Source organism: Pocillopora damicornis, chromosome 8 (assembly GCF_964200805.1).
Source record: "Pocillopora damicornis chromosome 8, jaPocDami1.2, whole genome shotgun sequence".
Lineage (NCBI taxonomy): Eukaryota > Metazoa > Cnidaria > Anthozoa > Scleractinia > Pocilloporidae > Pocillopora > Pocillopora damicornis.
In genome coordinates this window covers 21,543,271-21,556,410 of record NC_142677.1, presented here as the reverse complement: position 1 = coordinate 21,556,410, position 13,140 = coordinate 21,543,271, and the positions used below count along the sequence as shown (strand labels likewise).

The window sequence follows — 13,140 nt, the reverse complement described above, 5'->3', positions numbered from 1 at the left end:
CCTGCCCACAGGGTCTAGTTGCTTCAAAATTTAACACGTTTTAATTACAGACATCTGTTACTGTTGGGAGTCGTTTTTTTATTTAGAGTTTTCCGCAAACTCGCTTGTCACGCGATAAAAGTACTGGGCAGAACTTACGAACAGAAACCACAAAAAACACATTTTGTCTAGTCACGTCTCGCCAGCACTTAGTTTCTTTTATTAATTACCCAAGGCATTATCAGGTTATAGAGTAGCGTCAGATAAATCAGTAGTGCTCTAATATGCGAGCAGTATGCTTTTGACCGTCAACCCTGAATACATAATATTCTGCCAAAAATTATGCTTATGAATTTGCATTATGCTTCATGCAATAACTCAACTTAAGATCATTTAATAACCATCCATTATGCTCAAAATTATGCCGGCATGATTCATCAGAGCCTACCATTAAATGCGCTTTTGAAAATATATTTCGATTTTAATTTTTAAATTTTTTAAGTTTAAAGATATATTTTTATTGTTTGTTAGGGAAACCAGCATAGTCAGCATATTGCAAAAAAAAAAAAAAAAAAAAAAAAAAAAACTAGCCGCTCTCGCAGGATCCTCGCAGCTATAAAACATATACAGAGGAAAAGGATCAATCATCTTTTTTTCTACGGACGTACATATAGATCGTACCTTTTTCTCGATATTTGCTTCTAGTCGTTCTCTGTGGCTTTTCTGAAATTCCAGCACCTGGTATAAAATGACAAGAAAATTCCACCAGTTTTCAAGGGTAGCCTTTTACTTTTTAGACTCGAGGAAGGCATTCGCTTGTTTGACAGCTACCAATACATGGCCCTTTCCATGTTGAAATCAGAGTATAGTACCCTAGTGGTTTTGTTCTAGACCCCAGATCGAGAAGAGAGTCTCAATGGGGTGATGGCTTTTACGACTAACGGTTAATATTTTGGTTATTTTACGGCTTTTGGTTAATTTTTTTTCCTTTGTTGCTGAAAAGAAATTTTATGGTTAAGATTTTTTGCAACTAACGGATGAAATTCGTCAATTTTTACAAATAACGGTTAAAATTTACCGCTGTTTTACGGCTAATAATTAAACCATTGAGGTTCTCTACACACTGAGAATAAGCACCGGCAGTTATTGTAGGCCAAGCACCTCTAGGACGTCATCTTTTATCACGAACTGAATCATCCCAATAACACAACAGTGAGGCACTTATATCTATTTTTAGCTTTCTTCCTCATTTTGTCTATTTGCGTTACTTTCTAAGGCTCGCTATTGGGAAGAGAAAGGCTTAATTTTACAGCTTGCCTCAAAACTTCACTTAGTGCTCGGACTGTGTTCAGTTATATCCAGAATTTTAGTAGGACGCCTGTGTGACTTTAAATTCGCTAATCGCCGATATGTCTTCCGAGGATGCATGTTTGTTCTTCGTTTTTCAACGCTTCTCTGTCCATTTGCAAGTAGCTTTTCGAGTTTACTCGGTTATTCCATAATATTTGGTTTATTTCACGGTAGCTTATCGACTGTGGTAAATGTGTTGGTGTTAACCTCTGTTCATGAAGGACAAAGGGCTCTAGCCCTTGGATTTTGGCTGTTTTGTATGTCAATCATGATTGCTTGTGGACCGCCCCTTGCAAGTAGGTAAACAGATTCCTTGCCATTGCTCACGTGATGATTATATCAAGGTTCGCACGGGTCCTGGAAAACCTGGAAAGTCCAGGAATTGTATTTTCACTTTTGAGACTACAGGTCCTGGAAAGTCCTGGAAATCTGCTCAACTAAAGCGAAACTGATTTTCCAGAATTTACGTTATAAGAAATGTACGTAGACCATAAGGAGAATTGCTTTTGAAAACTTGGGAATTAAAGATTTAAGGTGAAATTTGGAGTCCCGAAAAAATCAATCCGAGTCCTGGAGAACTCCTTGAAATTTATTTTTGAAAAAGGGTACGAATCATGTCATACGAAAAAGTTTCCATCCTTAGTCTTCAGCCGTTACTGTTGGTCCGCCTACACCCATGGCTAAATACTATAGAGTTAAGGGACCAACTTACCATTATCGCTTGGGGTGGAGGGGATGGAAGATTTTGGGGTGATCGCATGGTTTTCAGAGTTAACTGAGCTCGAGGCGGGATCAGTCGTCGCCGGTAAAGTATGAAGGGGTAACTATTGAAAATAGACTGACACTTAACTGCCAGTGAGGGGGGATAAGGAAAATTTTATCGTGACATAACCAAAATCCCCCCCTCCCTTCCCCCAGGTGATGTATAAAGATCAATCTCTACATTGGCTCATTCAATATTTCTGTTGATTCATTTCCAGGTTACATTGCGGACTCTACGGGCACATACGCGCCCGCATTCTACACGGCAGGCGGTAGCATTTTAACTGCTGCAGCGTTTTCTTAGTGATATGCTTGTCTTTCTAAATAATGTCGCAGCGGAGTTGGAATCAGAAACCGAACTTATAACAACAGAAAAGGTTACAATTGTGTGACATGTAAGTGAGATGTCGACAAATAGATCATTTACCTTATTATAAACTGAATACAAATTCTTTGCCGAATGGCCATGAATTTGACAACCCTTGAACAAGCAGGAAAGTAACTCTACTGTGAAAAAAAAGAAAAGAAAAAAAAGGGGAACGCTGAAGATTGAACCCGGCATCTCAGCTCACCCCTTTAAGCTTTCAAGCAGAAATGTTCTAGATGATCCTAGCAATGATGAGGCTCAAATGGAGTGTTAGGGCAAAAGTAATAATCGCCCGTGGGGGAGGGGGGTCGGAGGATTTTGGGGAGGATCACATGGTTTCCCGGGGGGACAGAGTGGATTACAAATAATTTACTGCCAATGAGGAGGGGGGAAAGGGGAGGGTTTGTAAGAATGTTACAGAACCTTATGGGATGGGGAGGTCAGGTAAATTTTATCTGTCACACTAAAAATCCTCCGATATCCCTTCCCCACTCCTGGAGATATGACGGGTGACTTACCTCATCTAAGATTGCCGACAAGATGGAAGGCATATTGAAGATTTCATTGACTTGAATTTAAACCTGTGACGGGTATGAAGCCGATTCAAGTCCTAAGTTGTCTTTTTAGGTTTTTTTGATGCGATTTTATTTTTCCATTTATTACGTCAAAGATGATGTTTCCATTTAACGTAATAATAACCAAACAGATTTAAAGTTCTGGTTTCTCTTGCAGTTTGCACTAATGCACGGAATCAGGATTGAAAGTGTTAAAATCGCTATTTATTTTTAACCTCTCTTTGACTGTTTATCTTGCTCAACACCTTTTTCTGCTGAGAATACTTTGCGATAATCTGCGTTAATAAATTCAAATATTCTCCTCCAGCTCGTAAATTTATCGCGACTTTCTGATATACTTGGCATAATTTCATAATGAAACAAGGAAAACATTCGAAAAAAAAACAAAGTGAATATAAACAGATCGCAACTATTTCTTGTGTTTGTATTGGAAGCCGTTTCATAAATCGTCTCTTTAGACATTAAAGTCAAAAGTCTTTTGTAGTTGCTTTTGTGAAATATCTCGAAAGCATCAGGATAAAAAACAACTAAAGAGCAGAAAGCACCTGCTCCTTGGAGTATCTGAACTTGACCATGGCAGCCGAACAAAACAATTCTCAGTAAAAAGCGGTTCCTCGTGGGAAACTACATTTTTGAGTTAATTTCATGACAATTTCGACTCGGGCGAGGAGGTGCATTGTTGTAATCATTATGAAACTACTGTACTACTGTGGCTGTTTTCTTAATAATTACAAAACCTGCTGTTGCATCAAACAATAATATTTACCGCAGTGGCATCAGCATTAAAAGCTAAGAGTTATGATTCAGTTGATTAATAATATTTTCCGTCGTTTGGATCTATAGATCACTATAATGCAATTAAGCTTGAGTTCATTTATTGATCAAGGGCATAGTCTTCGTTCGGAGAGACACCGCTAAAAGCTTTTCGTGTTAGAGTTTTTATGTAATCTGAATTCAAAATCCTAATTTTTTTGGCAGCAAAACTGTTCCTTTGTTCAATTAGTTTACATTATACCGGAAAAGCATTTTTCTTATATTTTTAAGGAGCAGATAGGAACTGAAAAATGAAAAAATTATTCGTAGCAGAATTCATCAAGAAAAGGGGTTTTTATAACTTTTTCGAAAAGCAGCTGCCATTATGATAGAATGGGCAGCCCTGCTGGGAAAGGGGCTGTTAGACAAAATGCAAACGCGAAAGGCTACTCGCTGACTTAACAGACGGTGGTAGTAGGTCTTATAAGCGGCAAAAAAGTGCCCCTCATTGAGACACCTTATGTGTCAGCGAGTATCGTATAATTACTTCTAGAGATTATTAATACTGACTTTATTCCAGACACCTTAAAGTCATAGACCCCGAGGCTTCGGAAAAATTGAAATAAATATGCTATTACATGATATCACTCGATACTGCTAGTCCTTCATCGTCAATATTCAAGGTTGCCTTTCAAGGAACCACCCATTAAGCATCTTTCAATGAAATGGTCATTTATTAAGCATGCACCTATAAAAATGTCTTGAAAAAAACATTATTATCGGAAATGGAACCTTTTTTTATGCGTGGTAAATGGATGAGGAAAAAGGCGCACAAACACATCCAAAGCGCGGAGAATATTTTGAATGAGAAGCTGTATTATTTTCAAGCGTTATCCTTCAAAAGTGATCGATCAAATTAGACGGCGTAAGTTTTAAGGTAACTTTTCTATTAGCGAGTAGCTAAGCGTTTCTGTGTCAAGAGTGCATAGGAAGGAGAAATATGACTTTTGATATGTTGTGTACAGCTAAAAATTCAAGTTCTTCCTTCTTGCGTCAACGAATGACTGAGGCGAGCGGATATTGGCGGTGATAACAATCTTAAAACCTTCGGTTATGAATTATGAATTGGTTCGCGAATGACATTTGGTTTGTGACTCAGCAAAAAGAAGATGTAATGCTATATATTGCAATATTTCCACTCACTTCAGTCAAACCGCGTAAGCTACCTTGGCCGTAACCTCATTGAAAAATTTTCATCTTGCAGCGAAAAGTTCAAAATGAATGACACGCTGGCTATGAACAGTGGCAAAGAGAATGGTCGTGGTCCATTAAGGATTGATCTTCCTTCCAAGGCAGAAGGCCTCGTATGGTGCTGTCTTTTTGCGATACTATCTGTCTTAATCGTCGTAGAAAACTTTCTCACCATTTTCCTCTTTGCAGCCAACAAGAAACTCCGCAAGAAAAGCTTGTTTCTTGTTCTCAATATGGCGTTGGCTGATCTGATCTTTGGAACTCTAGCTCTTCCGCTATATATTTACCTTGGCTTTGGAAGACCGGAGTATTACCGAATCTGGACTCAAAATGTAAACACGTATTTGAACTTGTTCTTAGACATCACCTCGAAAGTCGCATTAGTGGCTTCGTTAATTTCCGTGGCCTTCATTTCTTGTGAGAGGTTTTACGCCATATCACTGCCCTTTAATCACCGAAAGCTAACAGTACGAAATTACTGTGTTGTGATCTTTACAGTTTGGATGTTAGCCTTGCCTTTCTCCAGCTTGGTGTTCTTGATTCCCGGCCAAGAATGCACTTACGTAGGAATGCCATTCGCAGTTATCCTGCTGTTTACCATTTGCGGTTGTAACATCGCAGTTTGGAGAAAGCTTAAACAGGGAAGCGTCTCATCGCAACAGCAGAATAGAACCTCGCGAAATGAACGCGTAACAAGAACTTTGCTGTTCGTTTCTACCCTTGCCTTGTTTTGTTGGCTTCCTTTTGTTATTTCGAATGGTTTAAGGGGGCTCGGTGTTTCGATACCATGGAGACATGCAATGATTGTCAATTTTCTCAATTTTTCTCACTCGTTTGTAAATCCCATCGTTTATGCATTGAGAATTCCGGAATTTCGACGCGCTTCAGCTGTGTGCTGTTCCACAAAGTACTGGAAGTTGAACAAAGAAGATAAAGAAACTGGAAATAACAAAGCAGACCCTTTGATTCCACTGACACAGAAAAGATCATCAAGACCTGATTCCAGCCCCCCACAGCTGAAGTTTAATTATGTAAATACAGAAACCAAATTTATGTTAACCGAATAACGAGACCTATTTGCGCTTCTTAAGTAATGCATTCTTTAGGTCTTGCCTTTTGTTTTGTCCGAGTACTTTTAACTTAAAGCTAAGTTTCTATATGAATCAAAGACAAAGCGTATTATACTTGAGAAATGGTTGATACATTTTCCAGTAAATCCCAGTGTAACATTTTTAGTATTTGTCAAATAAATCAACGTAGAAAATATGTTTTACGATGTTTATTTGTCAGGCAAAGAATTTAGAGATTGAAAGCCAGAAAAGAATTAATAATCAATGCTTCTTTTCCATGTGCACTTCAGTTTATTTTTTTCGAATGATAATTAAGCATTATGTTGATCACCAATGATTTTAAAATAACACTGGTGTCTTCCTCTGCCTTTTTGCCTGAGGGGTAATCCTCTCAGTTAAAAAGAGCACTTCCATTGTTCTTTCAGTAATCACACGAGTCTTCATTGTCTGCAGGGGGTGATTTCAGTGAAAACTTTTAAGTCTTAATAAATTTATTTATCAAAATTGTCAACTTAGTATCACAAACAATGACTTGTTATGACTGAATTTTACGTGTAAGAAATTCACTTTTCAAACTAGAGATGTAGAGGAAGATATGTGAAGATTGCCATTTAATCATTGTTTGCCGTTACAAAAGTGGTCATTTTTTAATCACGATAATAAGCGTTGGTGGACAAATAGAGTTTTTATTTCCCAAACAGGCAAGCATCTCCGTTCGGTGTTCACAGTAATAAAAAAGATATGGAGTAAAATCCGATGTAATGTGATCAACATTGAGGGAGGATCCTCTAGTCGATTTTAACTTTTAAGGGTAACAATAACTTCATCCAATACAAAGTTTTATCTCTTCATTATTATCTAATCCTTGCTTTACACATTTCTTTATCAATTTGTGAAATGTCAAAAATGTTTGACGCAGAAGATAAAATCACAAGTTCACATGTAGAGAAAGCTTCCCAACATAGGGGAGCACCTGTCCTGTGCCTAATAATCGCTAGTTCTTCAGTCTCTGTTAATACAAGAAAATTTCCAATCAAAATAGCTGTTGCGACAGCCACAGTCCGCTATATGTCTTTCAGTTTGGATTTGATATTTAAAAATTATAACTATTTATTTAATGCTGGACACGTTGTCATTCAGTATCAGCCTTAATAATTATTCCTTTATTCATATCTTGACGATAGCTCAGTAGCAATTTCTAATTTGACGAATTTCATGTTTTCTCCTGCAGGATGGCCCTCAAATTTTGCAGATATTCTAGAAAATCATCCACATTTTGGTGGATGATTTTCTAGAATATCATTTTTTCCAATGCCACATAAAATCTTTTTTTCATAAATTCTGGCTCCGGAATGTGTAATTTTCCATGTAAGGTTGGTTTTTTTAATGAAATTTTGTGGATTCCGGCCTTAGTAAATTCATTTATAAATTCAACATCCAACGCTTTGTACATTAATTAACTGAAGATGACAGAAATTCTGTCGAAACATGTTTTACAAACTTAAAAGTTTTGTCGTTTTCTTCAAATTATTGACAGAGTGGTATTAAACGTAATCATACCTGCAGAGCGTCACTGAATGCTATTGGCTCGTCAAAACTTAATTCGATTTCAGGCCATTGCGAACACCTGAAGTGAAGGAACGGGAAGTTGTGATGTTCGTCTTCGGAGGTAAGAGAGATTCTTAAACATGTTTTATAGCAAACTCATTTCAAATCCGCGTAGCTGCTTTATAATTAATAAGAAGGTCTCAATGGGGATAAAGTCACTTTATAGCTAACGGTTAAAAATTTTGGCCATTTAACGGCTAACGGTCAACTCCCTTCCTTTGTAAGTAGAAGAAAATTTTGCGACTAACGGTTGAAATTTGTTCCGCCCGATGGCTAAGAATGTTTTGGTCGTTTTACGGCTGACGGTTAACCCCATTGAGACCCTCAAAAAGCTAAGATAAAACCAACACTTGTCCTTATCTTTCTTTAGCTCCACAGTGCGCATGGTTGGGTTTCATCGGTGCGTCAAACTTCACGAGGCAAAGTTTCCTTGAGAGGATTTTGATGCTGTATTCAACCGTAAATACGATGTCGTATTTTTTTAAGGTAATTGTAATGTTTAAGAGGAGCCCTGCGCTTTATGTCGAAATTAAGTTTTATCAATACCCTTCATCTCGCGCCGTCAATGAGTAAGAATTTTATGGTATATGCTCTTATTTTAGATATTCTGTCAAGGAACTGATTAAGGTAGTCTTATCTAAACCTGAAACACTTGATACTGATACTGTGATCAGAAATAATCTCAAAATACTGATATTTCTCTTCGCAACCAGCAGGTGAAAAGGGCGCATGAGACTGCGCCACAGTTGCAGACATTTTTTTGGTGCAACAATGAGCCCAAGATTGCTGTATGCCCCGGCTCAATTCTCACAAAAACTTGTTTCATCTCTTTTGGCTCGCATCCTGAAGTTAACATATTCTCTAATTTTAGCAGGCAGGTGAAGTGCAGTATACTGGTCGTTCTATCCTTGTCTTTGTCGTTCTCGTTTTGAGCCTCGCAGCTGCCAAAGACCAATGGAGAACAGAAGTTAACATACAAGGCAGGGCTCTCAAGGGTTTCGCGTTTAAAATATTGTTAACAACAGCCCCTTACCTGTGTGATGTCAAATGCGAACAGGAAATTACCTGTCAAAGCTACAACTACAACAGAGAAAACAAGATTTGCGAGTTAAATAACCGCACCAAGGAAGCAAGACCAGAAAACTTCATCTCAGCTCCTGCATGCTTTTACATCCGACGTTTAAATGGCCGAGGTAAGTACATTTACTTGGATGTCAGCACCGTCGAATAATTTCTCGGTCTCCGAAATAGGTTATTAGTAACATCCTTGCTCTTTTCCATATCGGAATATAATTGAGGGTGACGGAAACGTACAGAAAATAAGACCTTTAAAAGTCATGTTTGTAAAAGTATTCTGAACAACTAAGAGCTTCTTTACACGAGCCCAGGTTTATTTGTAACAATGTTCACTAGCATGCGGTTCGCTTCGAGATTGACCCAGGTCAGACTCTCTACCTACGAAAAAGCCTGACAAAGTTCGAAATCAGCAAGAGAATATCAATATCTCTTGAGGTAAGGTAACAAATACACACTGAGTATGATGGAATTATAGAAGGCTATCATGTATAGAATCTGAAACAGTATAGAAAATGAAGCAGAAAAGGTTACGTAAGTGAAAGTGCCAACCGTGTTAGTGCTTAAATAAAAAAAAAAGTTGAGGACATCTAACTCCTTCTAGCCGGAACAACCCGGCTCTCGACAAGATTACTTAATAGAGAGGGCTGGCCCCTTTGACTACCTTTACCCTAAAAACACTTACAAAAATTTGACTGCAAAAGGGTTAACTATCGTAGAGATTTAATCACTGCGATAGTTAACCAGTTAATGCACTCCACGAGGGTAATTCGGATATATATTGCTTTACAGTTCCCTTGGGCTCCATTCCAGAACTACCAGCGCAGTCATGTCAGGAAATAAAATTGAGTGAGGGTAAAGACACCGTCAGTAACATGTACTGGCTGGATGAAAGTGGCAAAGGAAACGCTTTATTGGATTATTGTGACATGGCCATCTCAGGTAAAACACTAAAGAAACTGAATAAAATGATTTTTAGTCTAGAGGCACTTTTTTTTTCTCCTTGATGCGCTTGGTCATTCCTTATTTTCCAAGTTCGTCTTTAATTCTTTCATTCCAGGCCGAATTCCTCTTTCCTGTAAGGAGATATGGAAGAACAAAAGGTAAGGCTTTTTTATTAACCCACCGCGATCGGGAAATTTGTCAGTCTGAAAAGTCAGCGGTCTTCTTGCACAAAACCCACTATAGGACGCCTGACACTTCTGAATCTGGGTCAAAAATTGGACAAAACCCTTCTAATGTAACTTTAGCTTAAGACTCACTTCCATTCATTCCTTTTACTTCAGAATCCGTCTTGACGGTCCTTACCGCATCCGGGTAAACTCGTCTGCCAAGATAGCATCCGTGTTTTGTCACATGACTCCCATTCCCGGATGTGGGGATGGCGGATGGACGCTTGTCATGAAAATTGATGGACACAAGGTATTTTGGGGTTAACTTTTGCGCAGTTGATAGCTGAGACTTTTTTTTAGGTATGGATGAATCCGTGAGTGCTAGATCTAAGGACCTGGTGTTCAAGATGTTAAAGATGCCTGAAACCCCGGAAACGATTAACTTAACGTTCACTGCAGTGTGTTTTAAGCGAACAAAGGTATATCATCAATATTTCTCTTAACTAAAAGGAAACAGTGCAACGCCCTGATTTTCCCTCTCTGTCCCCATATTTTCTTTTGTAACGACTTTATTATGTTTTGTTGTGTGTCTGTTTGGATATAGATCGTAGATGACGTCAAGATGTGCGAAGAATAAAAATGTGGAAAGCGAGCCGTGGGCGCGCGGGTCTATCAATGTTTTTGTAACCAAATTTTGGTTTCCTCTGTGATTTTTAACCAGAGGACGTCGGGAAAATATAATCTATTCGTCTCAAACAATGAACAGGAAGATAAAAAGAAGGAAAATTACGAACGAATCAGTTAAGACTCGGTATCTGTTTCTTGTTCGTGAATAGCTCCTGGTTATTTTTTCTTAAGCCTTTACCTGTTGAAAAAATCTACCAAACAATTGTTAAATTGTGCGCCATGTTGGAGAGACGAGGTAAAAAAAACAATTTGTAAATGACTTGAGCTGCCAATGATATGTTTAACGACATTTATTTGTGAGATATGATAGGAATAACTAAATGTTGCAATTGAATTAGAATCAAAATAATATATTTAATCGCAGTGGTCATTTTCGATATTCAATAAATATGTGATCATAAGAACGTGTTTAATCATATTCTTCATCGACAGCAAACCTTCACGTACTATGCGGAATATTGGAATAACACTGTTGCTTACAACGAGTCTGCTGGAACAAGCCTTAATGAAGACGAAACTAAACTGAGCAGCTTTTGGTCGACACCTTTCACTCGACTGTGTCTGGGCATGAAACACCCTGCCAACGGCGAAACAAACTGGATTGCTTTGAACTACTCTGCCTCATCTCTGAGGGATGTGATAGGCGACGGAACATTCCGACCAACAAATCTGAGTGTAACAGAATGGAAAAAGCTTCTGAATAACTCAGGAATTCAGGTGAAAAGCCTTTATGTCGAATTCCCTATGCTAAGTCAGTAACACAAAGTTTAATTAAGAGTAATCCCTCCCCGCTGGTCCTTGAGGAAAAAAAAAGAATAATTTATAAACAAGACACGTTCTTCTAATTAGCGACAAGTCAGTGGTAGAGGTGTACATGATAAAAGGATTTGCTCTTGCATTTACTATCTGAAATCAGGAGAATCTATTACTGACTTACATCTACAATTGTCGACAAAACTGTTGACACATTAACCTTTGCAACCCCTTATCACTTCAATTTTATCTCTTTTGCCCTTGTTAAGTCAACCCATTCGCCCCCTTCTCGCTTAAACAATGTTGTAACGTGATTCCATGAACCTTTCGCTACATACAGGAAACATTGAACGAGGAAGGAGGGGAGGGGTCTTATTAGTGATTTAAAGTGTGGTCGAAACAGGAGTGTTATTTTGCACATAAATAGAAACCTTCAACTTATTTCGACCCTCATTGTGGGTTTAATGTATAATGTAATTAGGATGGATTTACTTGAACAGCCTATCACATGCATATGATAACAGCAGCGTTGCTGATACTCCTCGTTACTCCAAATCAGTATGCGTAGATAAAACACGGACTTAGTTGATTATACCACTTATTTGTGTGGTATTCAGTATTATTACTTTACGTTCCGTAATGCTATGTAACTTAGCCGTATTTATTTGGTTGTTCAGGTCATATGTTATGTGTGTACATGTATTTAACGATCAAAGGTTTGTTTGCATCGTTCTTTTCTGAAACAACAGTACGTTTTGATGTTTTTTCTCGTTAGGACGGTTGCCAGATACAGGGTTTTAATAGCATTAACAAGGGTACCGACTACGGTACCGGTGCTAAGACTCGTATTGGAATTATTGGCTCTCCAGATAGATGTGATCAAACTACACAGAGCAGAATTGGGTTTGGTTCCGCAGGAGGATTTTACTTCATGGACGATTCGAATTCGTGTGGAAACGAGCTACACTTCGAAGTATCGATTAAGGCATTTGGCTACATATTTGTTCAGTAAATCTTGAATATGCTAAACTTAATTTCTGTAAGGCCTCTGGTGGGTACATGTATGTAGTATAAAAGTTATCATCCTGAGAAACTGCTCATTTTAAGAGAACCGATCACACTTTTGATTAAAGTAAGACTTAAATTGATCGTACTGCAATCATAGACAGTTAAAAGAAAAGTTAGATATATGATGTTATAAAAAAAAATGAAAATGAATTGTGTGTTTTTTAGTGATGGCGTCCAGAAAGAAATGGTAAGGGAAGTTGGAGGGGGGAAGGGGGAGGTGGAGGAGGGATTCACAAGTGTGCGATGAACATTTTGGAAGTGAAAAATCATCATGGAATTTGAATCGGTGTAAAGGTTTAGCCGTTTGCCGTAAAAATTGAAAAATTTTAACTGTTAGTCGTAAAAAGGTTAACCTTGAAATGAATTTCTGGTGACAACAATGGAATGATATGAACCGTTAGCCGTAAAATAGCCAAATTTAATTGTTAGCCGTAAAAGACACCACCCCACTGAGACACTCATCGTAAGATTGGCTGACCATTGGGAACATGGCAGCGCAGAGAGGTTTCCTCATATCATGTCGACTTGCAATTGTTCTCCACCGCTATGGGAGAATCCACAACTGAGTACATTCAATCCTTGAAGACAACAACATTTTATGTATTGGATAGATTATCTGCATTTTTCACAAAATTAAGCAAAAAGGGCGAAACAAAACACAAATCCACTCACAATTTTCTTTAAAATTAATCTCTTCATCGGTATCAGATCCTTAATTTGTGCATTTCCCT

General features: G+C 38.1%; 3 protein-coding genes across 6 annotated transcripts in view; all 3 read left to right on the top strand.

Annotated features, from left to right (window-relative positions):
• The window catches only part of LOC113668627 (monocarboxylate transporter 10), a 37,241-nt gene extending 30,938 nt beyond the window's left edge, over positions 1-6,303 (top strand). For 2 of the 3 annotated variants that reach the window (XM_089213981.1, XM_089213982.1), the window contains one exon: positions 5,051-6,303. The gene's annotated coding sequence lies outside the window, so the exon portion shown is untranslated. Of the gene's footprint in view, positions 1-2,309; positions 2,487-5,050 lie in introns of all 3 variants that reach the window. The other variant, XM_089213980.1, reaches the window with a different exon arrangement.
• Positions 2,350-12,527, top strand: LOC113668596 (uncharacterized). Of its 2 annotated transcripts, none has more exons than XM_089213984.1 (9): positions 2,350-2,486; positions 7,645-7,776; positions 8,086-8,201; positions 8,590-8,908; positions 9,582-9,731; positions 9,850-9,892; positions 10,076-10,211; positions 11,021-11,305; positions 12,117-12,527. In XM_089213984.1, exons 2-9 carry the CDS (start codon positions 7,761-7,763, stop codon positions 12,351-12,353), a joined length of 1,302 nt encoding a protein of 433 aa, XP_089070110.1. In that variant the 5' UTR covers positions 2,350-2,486; positions 7,645-7,760; the 3' UTR covers positions 12,354-12,527. The 2 variants fall into 2 exon arrangements, with proteins under 2 accessions (XP_089070110.1, XP_089070109.1); XM_089213983.1 differs by having other exon boundaries at positions 8,587-8,908.
• Positions 5,064-6,303, top strand: LOC149041804 (adenosine receptor A3-like). Its single transcript, XM_089213988.1, has one exon. It carries the CDS (start codon positions 5,064-5,066, stop codon positions 6,102-6,104), a length of 1,041 nt encoding a protein of 346 aa, XP_089070114.1. The 3' UTR covers positions 6,105-6,303.
• Positions 12,528-13,140: the final 613 nt, after the last annotated feature.

Bases quoted from the DNA above. Each gene is read 5' to 3' on its own strand.
- LOC149041804 (XM_089213988.1), top strand. From the start codon at position 5,064: ATGAATGACACGCTGGCTATGAACAGTGGCAAAGAGAATGGTCGTGGT.
- LOC113668596 (XM_089213983.1), top strand. The intron at 8,202-8,586 runs GTAATTGTAATG...CTCTAATTTTAG, and splicing joins CGATGTCGTATTTTTTTAAG to CAGGCAGGTGAAGTGCAGTA. The intron at 10,212-11,020 runs GTATTTTGGGGT...CTTCATCGACAG, and splicing joins TGAAAATTGATGGACACAAG to CAAACCTTCACGTACTATGC.